This window comes from Myotis nattereri, assembly GCF_964212035.1.
Source record: "Myotis nattereri genome assembly, chromosome: 1".
Lineage (NCBI taxonomy): Eukaryota > Metazoa > Chordata > Mammalia > Chiroptera > Vespertilionidae > Myotis > Myotis nattereri.
In genome coordinates, this window is record NC_138075.1 from 27,452,928 (window position 1) to 27,467,998 (window position 15,071).

General features: G+C 50.3%; 1 protein-coding gene across 1 annotated transcript; it reads left to right on the top strand.

The window, feature by feature from the left end:
- Positions 1 to 7,399: 7,399 nt before the first annotated feature.
- On the top strand, positions 7,400 to 12,533 carry CCDC177 (coiled-coil domain containing 177). The gene is made up of 2 exons (XM_081107311.1): positions 7,400 to 7,500; positions 8,414 to 12,533. Exon 2 carries the CDS (start codon positions 8,442 to 8,444, stop codon positions 10,536 to 10,538), a length of 2,097 nt encoding a protein of 698 aa, XP_080963437.1. The 5' UTR covers positions 7,400 to 7,500; positions 8,414 to 8,441; the 3' UTR covers positions 10,539 to 12,533.
- The last annotated feature ends 2,538 nt before the right edge of the window (positions 12,534 to 15,071 follow it).

A 15,071-nucleotide genomic window follows, 5' to 3' on the forward strand; every position in this document is an offset into this window, starting at 1 on the left:
GATCTATAGGAAATCAACCAAAGAAAGCTTAGATTTGCTCATTCAAATTTAATAATGATAATAATGACCTGCCGTTTTATTTTTATTTTAATATGATTTTATTGACTTCAGAGAGGAAGGGAAAGGGAGAGAGAGAGATGGAAACATCAATGAGGAGAGAGAATCATTGATTGGCTGCCTCCTGCATGCCCACACTGGGGATTGAGCCTGACCAGGAATCGAGCCGTGACCTCCTGGTTCATAGGTCGACCCTCAACCACTGAGCCACGCCAGCTGGGCCCCCCCTTTTTTTGTAAATCCTCACCCAAGAAGTGAGGCTATTTTTCCATTGATTTTTTAGAGAGTGGAAGGGGAGATAGAGGAGTGAAGGAGAAATCGATTGGTTGCCTCCCCCACACACCCTGACTGGGGGGTTGGAATCAAACATGCAATCCAAGTAAGTGACTGGAAACTGAACCAGCGACCCTCGGGTGTGCAGGCACGCTCTAACTACTGAGCAACACCAGCCAGGGCGACCGCCATTGTTTGAGTGCTTACTATGCACCATGTACATGGGTACACTGTACTATGTACTGGACATATTTACCTCATTTAATTCTCAGCAACAACCTTATAAAGGAGGTATTATTTTACCCATTTTATAATGAACAAATGGCAGTTCAGAGAGATTGCATAACTCTCCCAGGATCACACAGCCAGGACATGTAAAGGCTGGGATTTGAACCCAGGTGTGTGAATTCAAAAGCTCATGCTCTCAAATATTGGGTTAGACACCTGATGAACATGGCCATTAAACAGGTTCAAAGAGAAACTCCTCGTCTTTGCTCAAAACTTGTTCCTCTTCCACCTGCATTCCCCATAAAAGAGTGATGACAAAGCAGAATATGATTAATGTATTACTAATTAATTATTACTAATTAGTAATTATCAGCCAGTGTTGAGTAAGTTCTTCAACTCCCCAACCCCCACTGCCACATCCCATTGCCCAAGCCAGAAACCTGGGAGTTTTGATCCCAGACCTAATACCTCACCAGTTTTGTTGATTCTCTCTCATATATATCTTCAACATTTTTATATGTTCACTGTCCTCATTGTTGCTGCCTTAGTTCATAGCTGTCTTCTGCCCGATTAGATGCTCCCGGGAGTCCCTCTCCTCAGCACTGCGAGATGGATTTATAATCATCTCCCCAGTGATTAGACTGCATGATGACAGGGCTCCACCCGGTGTGATTCCAATGCTTGGCACACAATAAGCACTCAATCAATATTTGACCAAAAATAGCCAGGAATCATTATTTTCATGCCAATGTTATGGGCTGCATTGTGGCCCTTCAAAAGTCATATGTTGCAGTCTTAACCCCTAGGACTTGTGAATGATTCTGGACATAGGGCCTTTATAGAGGTAATTAAATTAAAGTGGGGTCATTAGGGGTGGACCCTAATCCAACAGGACTCATTGGAGAAGAGATCAGGACATAGGAAACACAGAGGGACGACCATGTAAGGACACAGCAAGAAGGCAGCCACCTACAAGCCAGAGAGACCACAGGAGAAACAAACCCATGGATTCCATGACCTTGGACTTCTAGCCTCCAGAATTCTGAGACGGTAAATTCTGTTGTTTAAGCCACTCAGTCTGTGGTCTTTTGTTATGGCAGCCCCCGTAGGCTAGAAAGGAAATCAGATTCAGAGGTTGAAGAACTTACCCAACATTGGCTGGTAATTACTAATTAGTAATAATTAATTAGTAATACATTAATCATGTTCTGCCTTGTCATCACTCTTTTATCTTGTGTACCAACTCTTATAACTGATTTAACTCTTTTAATATTTAACTTCTTGAGTGTTTGGATATTTTACTTCAACTGGCATTCAGGCAAGGATCCTATCTCACTCTTCTCAGTATTCCCAGACTTTTTAGCTAAGCCTGATGCTCTTCAACTATCAATTTCCAATGCATTTTGTTGTTGTTCTTGTATGGTTGACTGACACATTGAAAAGGCTAAAAGGAGCTCGATGGCAGGTTCCTGATCCTCAAGGAAAACATGCCCAAGAGGGGCCACCATCTCCAGCAATAGGATATGCCTTATCTCTGAACCTCCACATATAAACATCTGGATGACTGGTGACTGGTCTAAGACATTATGGAGGGCAATGGTGTGCATCTTTGAGGTTAGAATTGTCCACTTTTTTAAAAAAAGGGTGTGTGTGTGTGTGTGTGTGTGTGTGTGTGTGTGTGTGTGTTGGCAAGTAATGGGAGACGAGGCCTCTGGGGAACAGGAGCTGTAACTTCAGAGTGTAGCCCTTTTGAAAACAGAAGGGACCTAAATCACTGAGCAGGCAGGTGGCTTCACGCCAGAGGCAGATGACCCAGTAAGAGAGGCAGAGAACCTGCAAACAAGTCTGGCTCCTGAGTGACAGCCCCCTCTGCCGAGCAGACCCATACATGTCTCAGAGACAAAGGCCCATAGGGCAGCAGCCTCAGTGCATGTATTATATTCAGGAATGAAGAAACTTCTCTGGTATCATACAAAATGAAATGGGGAGGGGGAGGGGAGTGCCTTACAGAAGTGAGAGAAAATTCCCATTAGATGAATTGTAAGATTCCCTCTAGATTTCCTTGCTGACACACCTCTACAGTTTAGTGCAGGTTGGTCTGGTGCCCCATGAGCAGTTCTCAAACATGAGCATAAGATGCCTAACTCTAAGGATTCTTCCAAGTGGCTTAATGGCTCAGAATATTTTGACCAGGCCAGTTTCATGGTGCATATGGTGGGGAAAGTAGCACTTACTAGGCCCTTTCCCTCTCGCTGATGCATTCAGCAGGAGGGCTTACTATGTACCTGGCCCTAACCAGCTGAGAGCAGAAACAGACACAGACCTATTCTCCTGCAGCTTCCCGGCCACTTACACACCAACCTGGTGGTCTTTGGGTGATTTTTTTTCCTTCCTTTTTTCTTCCTACTGCAATGAACATATGTTACTTCAATAAAGAACAAAATAAAGCCCTTTATTTTTAAAAATATTTTTATTGATTTCAGAGAGGAAGGGAGAGGGAGAGAGAGATAGAAACATCAATGATGAGAGAGAATCATTGATCAGCTGCCTCCTGCACATCCCACACTGGGGATCAAGGAAGCAACCCAGCCACATGCCCTGACCAGGAATCGAACCGTGACCTCCTGGTTCATAGGTTGATGTGCAACCACTGAGCTATGCCAACTGAGCTAAAACCCTTTATTTTTAACAATATTACCTTTATCTGCTGATTTGTGTCTAAATCCCTTCTGAAGGTGTTAGTCACAAAAACTGGGAATGGTTATACTCTACGCTACGTATTATTCTGAGTATAATCAGGAGACAGAAACGACACAGTAATTTAAGCACAGGAAGCTTAATACAAAGAGGCATTAAGCTATGAACCGAGAGTAAATATAAAAAAAAGAGAACTCTTCACCCAGCGGGTGTGGCTCAGTGGTTGAGCATCAACCTATGAACCAGGAGGTCATGGTTCAATTCTCAGTCAGGGCACATGCCGGGGCTGTGGGTTGCAGGCTTGATCCCCAGTACAGGGTGTGCGGGAAGCAGCCAATCAATGATTCTCATCAATCATTGATGTTTCAATTTCTCTATCCTTCTCCCTCTCTGAAATCAATTACAAAATATTTAAAAACTAGTCTATGGTAATCTCTCTCTGCTTTCCAAATCTGAAATCACTAAAAATATATATAATAATAGTAAGTAAAGAGCCCTGGCTGGTTTTGCTTAATGGTTAGAGCATCAAACCTGCTGACTTGGAAGGGGAGCCCCTCGTAAAGGCTGGAGTTCAGACCTCATTGGAGAAGATGTGATTGCAGCGCATAGGGACAACATAGAATTTTGTCTGGGGAATAGCTGTTCCATAGTTGCCAGGCAAGCAGGAAATAATCTTCAAGGGAGGGATGAGGCTGGTGAGAGGGCGTCACAGCACAAGGCTTAGAGCATGTGGTGTCTGCCTCAAGAAGGCTCAGTGGGGAAGGTGCTCATTAGGCTTGGCTCTGGGCTGCAAGGTCACCAAGGGACTGCTCTAGGCACGCAGCTGGGGTAGGATGCCACAGGATGTGCCCACACATTTGCACCTCCCATCATGCAGCAGGAGCCAGAAAAAGCAAAAAGCACCGCACACAGGAACCAGAAAGAGAAGCACCTTCCTCCTGCAACGTCGCTCCGGCTCCCTCTACTGGCCAACCTTAGCATCGTGCTCACTGGCAAGTAGAAAATGCCTACAATCCTTTATCCCAGAGCTGGTAAAGAGTGAATTCGGAGGTGTAAGAAAATAGAGAACTGCCACAAGCTGTTATCAGTAATTAGAACAGGTATTGGTAATATTTTTCTGTAAAGAACCTGACAGTAAATATTCTAAGCTTTGGGAGTCATACAATCTTTGTCAAAACTATTTAATTATGTCATTTTTTTCATGAAAAGCAGTATAGATAATATGCAAACAAATAAGCATGACTGTGTTCCAATAAAATTTGATTTACAAACAGCCAGTGGATGTGGCCCATAGTTTACCAACTTCTGATTTAGAACTTTGGAGTGAATAATCTCTATTCTGTGAATAGAATTATATTAAGAAGGGGAATGGAACATAAGTGCAGAGCTGAGGTGGGTGGTGGGAGATGATCAAAAGGAATTTAAATGATAGTAATTCCTACACTAGATAAGGTGTTTTGTGGGGTTTTTGTCCAAAATAAGTGAGTGCTATGGACTGAATGTTTGTCTCCCCCGTCCCCCCATTTATATGTTGGAACCCTAATCCCCAGTGCAATGGTATTCGGAGATGAGGCCTTTGGGATGTGACTAGGTCATGAGGATAGAATCCTCATGATGTATTGTGTCCTTACAAGAAAGGCAGGCGAGAACTTGCTATCTCTCTGGTTTCTCCATGTGAGGATACAACCAGAAAATGGCCATCTGCAAGCCAGAAAGTGAGTCCCCACCAGGCATCAGATCTGCCCGCCCCTTGATCTTGGACTTCCCAATCTCCAGAACTGTGAGAAATAAAGTGTTGTTTAAGCCAGTCAGTGCATACTTTGTTACAGCAGCCCAAACTGACTGCGAGCTATTATATTAAAGGATCTAACAGGGTTCTTAGTAAATTGTTATTTCTAGGAGTGTATCTCGATCCATATTATTCATTCCTCCTTTGAGAAGTTGAGGCTCAGAGGGGCTAAGAAACTTGCCTCAAAACACACAGCCTGGCTGAGCTGGCATTTGAACGACTAGTGTGTATAACTCTTTTTTTAAAAAAAAGTATATTTCTTTATTGATTTCAAAGAGGGAGAGAGAGAAACATCAATGATGAGAGAGAATCATTGATCGGTTGCCTCCTGCACGCCCCCTACTGGGGACTGAGCCCACAACCCAGGCATGTGCCCTTGGCCGGAATCGAACCTGGGACCCTTCAGTCCGCAGCCGACGCTCTATCCACTGAGCCAAACCGGCTAGGGCTAGTGTGTATAACTCTTAAGCCTCCCTCTAAAGAAAAGGCTGAACAGGTTTGCTTTAAAACCCCTTTAACAGGTTAGGGCTGACTAAGCTTAGGGTCTTTCAGCTGTGACACACCATGCACTGGAGCCCACCTCTTCACTGCTCCATGGGACTTGGGGAGCAAGGCGAACCAACAGAAACATTAACCTTATGCTGCTTGCTGTGCCACACGTAACAAAGTCCTTCGTTTCTGATCCAAGAGTCTCATGTCTTCTGTGACCCTTTTCGCATGCAAGAAGTACAAAATCTCACACCCTTCGGTCTTTAACAGTCTCATGCAAATGTCAAGAGTCAATAACTCTCACTTTCTCATCTCTCACTGCACTTCAACTTCCTGTGGTGTGGCATGAGCCCCCAGTACAATGCTGCAGCTGTGTCTGCTGATGTCACCAAAGGCACTCTCAGTGGCTATATTATTCCAGGCAAAGTCTTCTGGACACACCCTCCTTCTGGAGTGCTCTACCGTTCGCTTCCACGAGACCACGCTTTCCTGTCTGTCCTCCCTGTCCCTTCTATGGGCTCCTGGTCCTTTAGCAGCCCCATCAGTGGCCTGCCCCCCTCCCTACTGCTCCACCAGCCCTCTCTGGTGATCTCGCTCACACTACTGGTTGTAGGAACCTCACGCACCGTGACGATGCCTTAAACTCTAGATCCAGTCCAGGCCTCGGACACAACTTACCCAGCCACCTGCCGAGCAGCAACACCTCCACCTCAAGGGGCCCAAAAGGAACCCATCGGTCCCTGGCCCTCCACACCAACCACCTAATCCTCCCTCCTGCTTCCACGCTCTGTCTGTGATACACTCAGACACCTCATTGCTCCTGTAAGTCATCTTTGACCACGCACTGCTCCCCACACCCCAGAGCCAAGCTGTCTGTGAGCATTGCTTTACTCTCTATTTTAGGAATCTGTACCCCTAACTCTCACCACGCTGCTCCTATACTGTTGTTCCCTTTCAGGCCCCAATCATTCCTGCTTTGGGTGTGACTGCGATGTCCAGCTAACTGGGCTTCCTGCCTCCTTTCGGCCCTCTTAAAGCACTCACTGCATTGTCGCCAGAGTTATATTCCTAATATATAAATCAAATCGTATCCCTTCCCTGCTTTAAGCCTTTCACTTGCTCCTCACTGCCTGACAATGTGAAGGTTATTAGCAACATGGCTTACCCTGCTCTCTGTTATATCCTACCCAACCTCCAACCCCCTCTCCCTCAAGGACTCCTCCTTCTGACTCCTGTGGCCACTATCACTCACAATAGGGGTGGAGGGAGGAGGTGTCTCAAAATTATACTCACTGAGTGGTGGTACTAATTTGTGTTCTCCTGAATCAGGAAGTCCCAAAATGTTGCATTAAACACTAGTCACATCTTATGTCTGCCTCAAACCTACCTGAATGTCCTTAGTTTTTCTTAAAAAACAATATCACAGTTTGGATCAGGAGCCATATCTCTTCCCCATTATTCACTATCAATTTTGCTTCTTAATAATCCCCTTGAGAAATAAACCAAACTATTCCCTAAAGTATTGTAAGAAGTATATAATATAAAAGTGTGTGTGTGTGTGTGTTAATTCCTCTTCTTCACCCTAACAAACCAACACCCTTGAGTGTCCACCAGGAGGCGCCAGGGGTATAAAAACCTGCGGTACTTTCATGGCTGGAGAGGCGGCGGTGGATGCAGCAGCGATGGAACCAATTCTCTTTCTGAGAACCAGTGAGAGGAAAGGGAGAAGAGCTGCGTTATCTTAGGGAAACCATCGCTTTCCCCCTTCCGCGAGTGGGTAGTGTGTGGGGTGTGTGCGGGGCCCATGGAGAGACGCTGGTGGCGGCTGCAGTGTCAGCGGGGGCTCCGACTGAGGCTGCAGCCGGCAGTAACCCGACCCCGCCGGCGCGGGGACTGAAGAGGCGCGAGGGAGAGCGGCGAGCTGCTAACAAAAGCCCTCCGCGCAGGGCCAGATCCCAGGACGTGCGGTAAGTGAATCGGCTCCGGACCGGGAGCCGCAGGGCTGCAGGAGCCCCTCAAATCCACCTCGCTGGGATACGGTGGGGGCGGGGAGGGGTGGGCCTCGGAGGGCATCTGGGGGCAGGTGTCTAAGCCTAGACTGGGGGTGGATGGTGCCTTTAGCACATCAGACTTGGAGGGATCGGTGCATCTGGGAGGACCTAGGCACCTTCTTCATCCCCGGCAAACACAGGGGTGGTGGTGGTGGGGTGGGGGTGGCGTGGTCACAGCTCCCAGCAAACCCTAACCAAGAGGCAGGAGAAAGATCGATCACCCCCCCCTCCCCGCCCCCAGAGGCCTTTTGAGATTGAGGCATTTCTCTCAGCCCTTCCATCCCCTCTGGACCCCATGCCTGGGTCTCCTTTGGCAGGGAGAAATCAACCATAACTTCTTCCTTAGGCCAGTGGGGTCTTCGCAGCAGGGCACTGTGGAGGATGAACAGGCCTCTTCCTTTTTTTGTTCTTGAAAAGTGGCATCCCCGGTTGCCCGCCTAAGCTACAAACAAATAGGCTAATCCTCCCGGGAATCCTCCAGCGGCCTCCCTGCCCGGCTACTGCCTGCACCTCGATTTTTTCATCTTAACTTGCAGCAGGAAGAAAAAGCATCTAACGGGCCAGACGCCCCGGGGGGCCTGGCCACCGCCTCTGCCCGCACTCCGGGGGCTCAGGGAGATTAGGCTGCTCGCTGTGCACCCGTACCCACACCCCCACCCTGGGCTGCCTGGGTTTTCAGGGCATCCTTATTATGATCTACGTCCCATGTGGCCTCTAAACCTCATCCCAAAGCGGCTTAAGTTGGGTTGGGAAGGGATGGATATGAATGGGGAGGGGGGAGGAACTGTTCTCAAATGTACCCCGCGATTTCCCTCCATGTCATTCGCAGAGACCCCACAAAAGGACACGTTTCCGCTATGGTGGACCCCATACCTGGAGAGGAGAAGGCGGGAGCCGAGGCTGGAGGCTCCGGAGGAAACGGAGCCGCCGCGTCCGTGCCCCCTGGCGCCCAAGGAGCCGAGCAGCCCGCGGCCCCTTCGGCCTCGGCCTCGGCGGCGGTGCCCCGCAAAGCTGAAGTCCCATGCGCAACAGAAGGCGGGCGGCGGGAGCAGTCCCCGCTGCTGCACCTCGACCTCTTCAACTTCGACTGTCCGGAGGCTGAGGGCAGCCGCTACGTGCTGACCAGCCCCCGCTCGCTCGAGGCCTGCGCCCGCTGCGCCGTCAAACCAGTGGAGCTGCTGCCACGGGCCCTGGCCGACCTGGTGCGCGAGGCCCCAGGCCGCTCCATGCGAGTGGCCACGGGCCTGTACGAGGCTTACGAGGCGGAGCGGCGCGCCAAGCTGCAGCAGTGCCGGGCCGAGCGCGAGCGCATCGTGCGCGAGGAGAAGCGGCGCCTCTTCACGCCCTTGGGCCACGCGGCCGCCGCGGCCTCGGCCCCCAGCGCGGGCAGCAGCAGCAGCTGCAGCAGCGCCAGCCTCCCGGCCTCGCCCGCGCCGCGTGCGGCCCGCAAGGCATCCTCCAGTCCGTCCCCGGCTCGGCCCCAGCCTCCGCCCCCGGGCTCGCGGGCTGGTAGAAAAAGCCACTCACTGGACTCACTGTCCCGCCGGCGTGAGGGCGCCCTCAGTTCTGAGTCCGGCGCGTCGTCATCATCCTACAGCGGGGAGAGCCTGCGGGAGCTGCGCTGGCCACCACGGGCGTCGGCCAGGAGCAGCTGCCCCGCGGGATCCTTGTCCTCTGCCCCCAACCCTCTGGGCCGCCCCTCTGCCCTGGCCCTCGTGCCACTCACGGCCCGCAGCTTCAGCCTGGGCGATCTGAGCCACTCGCCGCAGACAGCTAAGCATGTGGAGCGCATCGTGCGCCAAGTGCGCGCCGAGCGGGGCCTGCGCGGGGTCCCGGAGCGCGACCGAAAGATCGCGGCGCTGATGCTGGCGCGACACCAGGAGGAGCGCCTGTTGCTGGAGCAGCGCGCCGCGGCCCACGGCCAATGGGAGCAGCAGCGCGTGTGCGCCGAGCAGCGCCGGGAGCGCGAGGAGCGCGAGAAGCAGCGCGCCCTAGAGCAGGGCCGTCGGGCCTGGGCCGCGCAGGTGGAGGAGCGGCGCGGCCGCCGGGGTCGCGAGGAGCGCGAGGCGGCACGGCGACGACAGCAGCAATGCGAGCTTAGCGAGGAGCGGCGCCGGGCGCTGGCCGAGCGCCAGAGCCTGCTGCGGCGGGAGCGGGCTGAGCGCGCGGCCCGGGAGGACCGGTTGCGCAAGCTGCAGCAGGAGCAGAACCTGAAGCAGCGGGAGGAAGGCCTACAGGAAGGGCGCGAGCGGGCCGAGCAAGTCCGCCGGGAGCGCGCCCAGCGCGTGGCTTGTACCAAGCAGCGGCAGGAGGGCCAACTGCAGCGGGAGAAGCGGAAACTGAGCAGGGCCGAGCAGGCGCGCCACCGGGCACTCCTTCAAGGCCGGGCCCGCCAGGAGCACGAGGAGCGCGAGGGCCTGCGGAGCTCCCTGGAGGCCAGCTTGGGTCGCGCGCAGGAGAACTACGAGCACTTGGTGGAGCAGCGGACCCGGGAGTTGCGGGAGCGGGCCCGGAGGGAGGAGCTGCAGGGTCGGCGGGCCAAGGAGGCGGCGGAGCGCAAAGATCGCGAGCATCAGGCGCACCTGGAGGCGCTGGCCCGGGCCGGCGAACGGCGGCTGCAGCACGCGACGCAGGTGGCGGAGGAGGCGGTGCAGCAGAAGGCGCGGCGCGTGGGACAGAGCCGTTTGGAGAAGGAGCGAGCCCAGCGTGCCAAAAAGGAGAAGGTGGAGAGGGACGAAGACTGCCGCCGGCGGGAGCTGCTCCAAGCCATCGGGCGCAAGCTGGAGCGCAGCGAGCAGCTGTCACGGGAGCGGCGTAGCGCGCTGGAGAGCGCTCGCTCCACAGCCCGGGCCTCCTTCCACGTGCGCGAGAAGGTGCGCGAGGAAACCAACACGCGCTCCTTCGACCGCATGGTGCGGGAGGCCCAGCTGAACGCCAGCCTGGACCGCAAATGACTGACACCTGGCGAGGGCCAGACTGCCACGCTCAGCCCTGCGGGGCATCCCCTTGGCCACTTTGACCAAACCTTGGGAGTCCTCCGTTGTTTCGCAGCACATGCACCTCTCGAATTTTCCGACCAATAAGGCAATAAGAGGACTAACACGCCAGACCTGTCATCTCGCAACCTTTGTTTTTAAAAACTGACTTCGTACGGAAATGACAAAGCACAATCTTTGACCATATCCACCCATAGTGGGAGCTCCGGCACCGGCTTTTGCCAAGCTATCTTGTGTGTCTTTTTGGTTGGAATAGAAAAGAGCTGGGAGACAGGGGCTGGGTCGGGACTGGGGCAGGGCCCCTGAGAGAGAGAGAGCGCAGGGATGATTGCCCCTTGATGCAGCAGTCATCCCAGGCACCTCTCATACATTGATGTCTGAGACCACTGCCCTTACTGCAGCTGAGGCGGCATCTCCCTGGCTCCTCCATCTTTTAAAATATGGCAAGTTTCACAAAGCTCAGAGGCCACAGAAAAGCACAGCAACTGGAAGGTGTTAGGCCACACCCAAGTGACCCCCCCAAAAAGCTATTGATTTTTGTATACTTGACTTTGAATCTGCCACTGAGAGCAAATTCTGGTCTTTGTCCTGATAGTTTTCTTTATTCCCCTACGTTTTCTAGTTAGACAATCACCTACAAATAATGATCAATTTGTGTCTTTTTCTCCCCTCTTATTCTCCCAAGTGACACACACACACAAATCAGGTGATTTGGTAATGCTGTTTAGCCTTAGTGGGAGCCCCCAGCGCCTGGGGGAGGCGGGTTCCTTAGGCAGCAGTGTTCCACAGGATTAAGCGTGCTTGCAGGGTAGTTTCAGGGGAGGAGGGTCTGATGCCCACTTCTTGGTGTGGGGCTCACTCCTCACAGACAGCAGCCATGCCTTAAGAAGCAGTGCTACCTTATGTGCCTGCCCAGGCCAGTCCTGCCTAAATCTCCAGCCCCGGATGCAGTCCCAAGGGTTGGCCCGGGGAGTTTGGACTGTAGGATTCCCTCTGTGAAGGAATCATCACAATGGCTCTAAGGGCAATTGACTGTGTGGCTGAGAGCTGGAATTGCTTGCCTCTTGGCTGTTGAGAGTTGTGCTCACTATGGTTAGCAGTGTATCTTCTCCTCTCCTTCCCCCTTTTAATCCCTCCTCACCTAGGACTGAAAGTATTTGATCCGTCTCTCTGTGCCTCACCTTTCCCACTGGCCAGTACTCTTCTCCTGGTACCTCAAGGCCTCCCAGATCCAAAGCACCACCTCAGTATTATTTGTTGGTCTTCTTTGTGCCTTTGATTGACCTGGAGTTGGGAGGCAGGAGGGCTGCTGTTGGTTTAGTTTGTTTCTGGGAATATGGATTCCTAGTGTTGGAAGGAGCAGTACACCACACACATATGATCATTTAGCCTCTGGGGGAACATGCTTGTAAGACCAGGCCGCTCCCTGGTCCAAAAAGCCCTGTTCGGTTGTCTTCAGGCAACTTAAACCCCTAGAGAGTTGTTTCCCTTCCATGAAGCCAAAATTAGCCCCCATACACTGACTCTGCCTTCATCAGGAAAGATTACTTTTTACATTAAATCAGAACCAGGAAATAAAAGTTACCAAAAAAAAAAAATCAGGGTAGGCATCTATCATGTATACTAGAATTCTGCTGGGCACAATTGTCCTTAAAATGTCTGGTATTTACACACACACACACACACACACACACACACGTTTTGTCATTTCCCCCAACCCTAATCACGTGCCAACAGGTACAGGAGTATTGCGCAGAAGGACGCTGTGCTAGGTGTTAGACTTAAGTTGTTATGAAACCAGGAAAGGAGATATGCCAAGGTTTATTTCTTGAGTGGGTGAATTTTTCCTCAAATTTTCTTCTTGTCAATAACCAGGATGTCAGTGAGCTGTAATTATTGGCATTACCTGTGAGTCGGGGGCATTTAACTAAAATGTTGGTGTGATACTGGTAATTACCTTGTGGTTCCTGATTTGCTAGAGGGCTTTTGAAACCTTAACAGGAGGTCCTACCTAAAGCTACTTACTTCCAAAGTAGGTGCATTCATATGAGAAGACACAATCTGGTTTTCTAGATAAGGCACTGGAAGATACATAGGGGATCTTACCTGGCCCAGTTTGTTTTCTGACTTGCTGAGTGACTGGGTAGATCACTTCTCTGTGCCTTGGTTTCACACAAACACTGTGAGGATGAGTCAGAATCGAAGTGGTGCTCTCAGTGCTGACTTTAGAACTGTAGGTACAGTCACTATATGGTCGTGACGTAGTACAGAGAGGAATGGTCTTGAAAAACATGTTGCAGATCATAGTGTCACACATGATGCAAAGGCCCAGATCCAAATATCACCAAATGAGAGTTTTACACGTAGAGAAAAAGCACTGTGTAAAGGAAAGAACTTTTGGATTCTTAAAAATAAATAAATAACACCATATAGCTAAGTGGAATTAAAGCAAACACAGAAGCCAAACCTAGTAATAGTAAAGAATGGTTCTTCCAAATTTCAGATGATCCTCTAGAATATAGACTCATCTCTGTATTCTGGAATAAGTGGTCATGTTGCTCTTTGAGGAGGAGCAATTTCCAAGATTCTTTATTGAGCCCTTTATTTATAGTCTTCTTTAAAAAAAATATGTTTTTATTGATTTGAGAGAGGAAGGGAGAGGGAGAGCGATGGAAACATCAATGATGAGAGAGAATCATAGATTGGCTGCTTCCTCGCATCCCCCACTGGGGATTGAGCTTGCGACCCGGGCATGAGTCCTGACCAGGAATCGAACTGCAACCTCCTGGTTCATGGGTTTACGCTCAACCACTGAGTCACACTGGCCAGGATACTTATATTCTTTTTGAAATTATGCCAGAGAGGGAAATTGTTTCATATTCTAAAAACCAGCAAAAGAAAACTGGAGGTGGAGGTGTGGCAGAGATAATGGTGGAGAATGGATGTGACCATTGTAACAAGTGCCCAGAATTTGCCTCGGGGCACCATGCTGAAAGTTCTCACAATCCAGTTCTTACCACACAGCTTTGAAGTGGCCCAAGACCTTCACTTTTGCCCCCTTTGAACATCCTGTGAAGTGAGGTGAGGAGGAATGGAAAGTGTTGGAGGAAGCTTTTGTTTGGTTCATTACTAAAGACACAAGCGGGACACTTTCAGATGGAATCACACATGAAGCTAGCCCAGTGTCCTGCTCAAGCAGTGAGCAATACTTACACCACATCTGGACAGGAAGATGGAAATTTACTTTCGGAAGCACATGGACTTTGAGTCTTCAATGGGAGCAGTAAGCAGGACTTGCCAAAGGCGAACAGTCTGGTGTTTAAAAGGCATATAAGAACGCAGCTTGTGTTCATGCCATTCTGTAACACCTACTACTTATTCCCCCGCCTTTAAAAAGCCCATTGAAACACAGAGGTGACTGACTCTTCATAAGGAGCTATCTCTTGTTTACCATTAATTCCCCAGTAGCCCATGGTTTAGCAGCTCACACAGGGTAAGCGCATAAATACTGGATGGAGAGAGGGATAGACAATAGATGGATGACGAACAAAAAAATGGTAACCGGGGTAAATCTATATAAAATAGATCAAGTGGACAGGCCTCCATTCATTCAACACATTGGTATTGAGTACCTGCTATGTGCCAGGCACTACCCTTGTTGCTGGGGAGACATTCTCTGATCATTGACCCCAGGAACCATTTACGCTGCAATGTCATGAGCCGACACCTTTATTTCCCCATTGGGCTTAATTACCTTCCCATCCTGGTATCCATTTACAGGCAGACCTGATGGTTCTAATTTCAAGCATTTTCACTTTCCTGAGAATACTCCATCTGCCAACCAACCATCATCTTGGTTGTTCTCTTTCCCTCAGAAGAACCTTGATTAATCAGATCAAATTCATAAGGTCTTGTACATAAGCTTTAAATTACAGTCAAAAGAGAGAGATTAATTACCTTCAAGGGCATTGGTCTGTGTTCCCTTTAGCAGAGGCAGCATAAATAATGACCATGGACCTATAGAACCATGCCTCAGGCTGTGCAGTCTCACGTCACCAAGATGGGATCAGTTCCATCATTCAACTGTTCTCGCTGAAACAAGAAACTCAACGTTTCAGAAGCATTTCCAGTTTTAAAGTCCCAACAAAAAGATTTCTGATCAACACTAAATCGAGGAGAAAGTTCAGTGAACCAGAATATCCCACTTCTTAAGGCTTCCAGGTGATGGGGGTGACAGAGAGGTTGCTGTGGAAACTTGCCAATTTTTTTTTTTCACCACAGGACAGCATCTCCACCCCTGACACATTTGGCAGAGGAACATAAGGAAACTTGGCATTTCTTGGCACAGGCTGGCTAGGGGCTTTCAGGGTCCCAGCAGAAAACTCATAGTTCTGAAAATGTTGCTTCGGCCTTATCTGTGACACATTTGGCTTTGGGTGTCAGATGCAGCACCTACAGGATTACACCCGGTCATGTGTTTTGCAGAAGAGC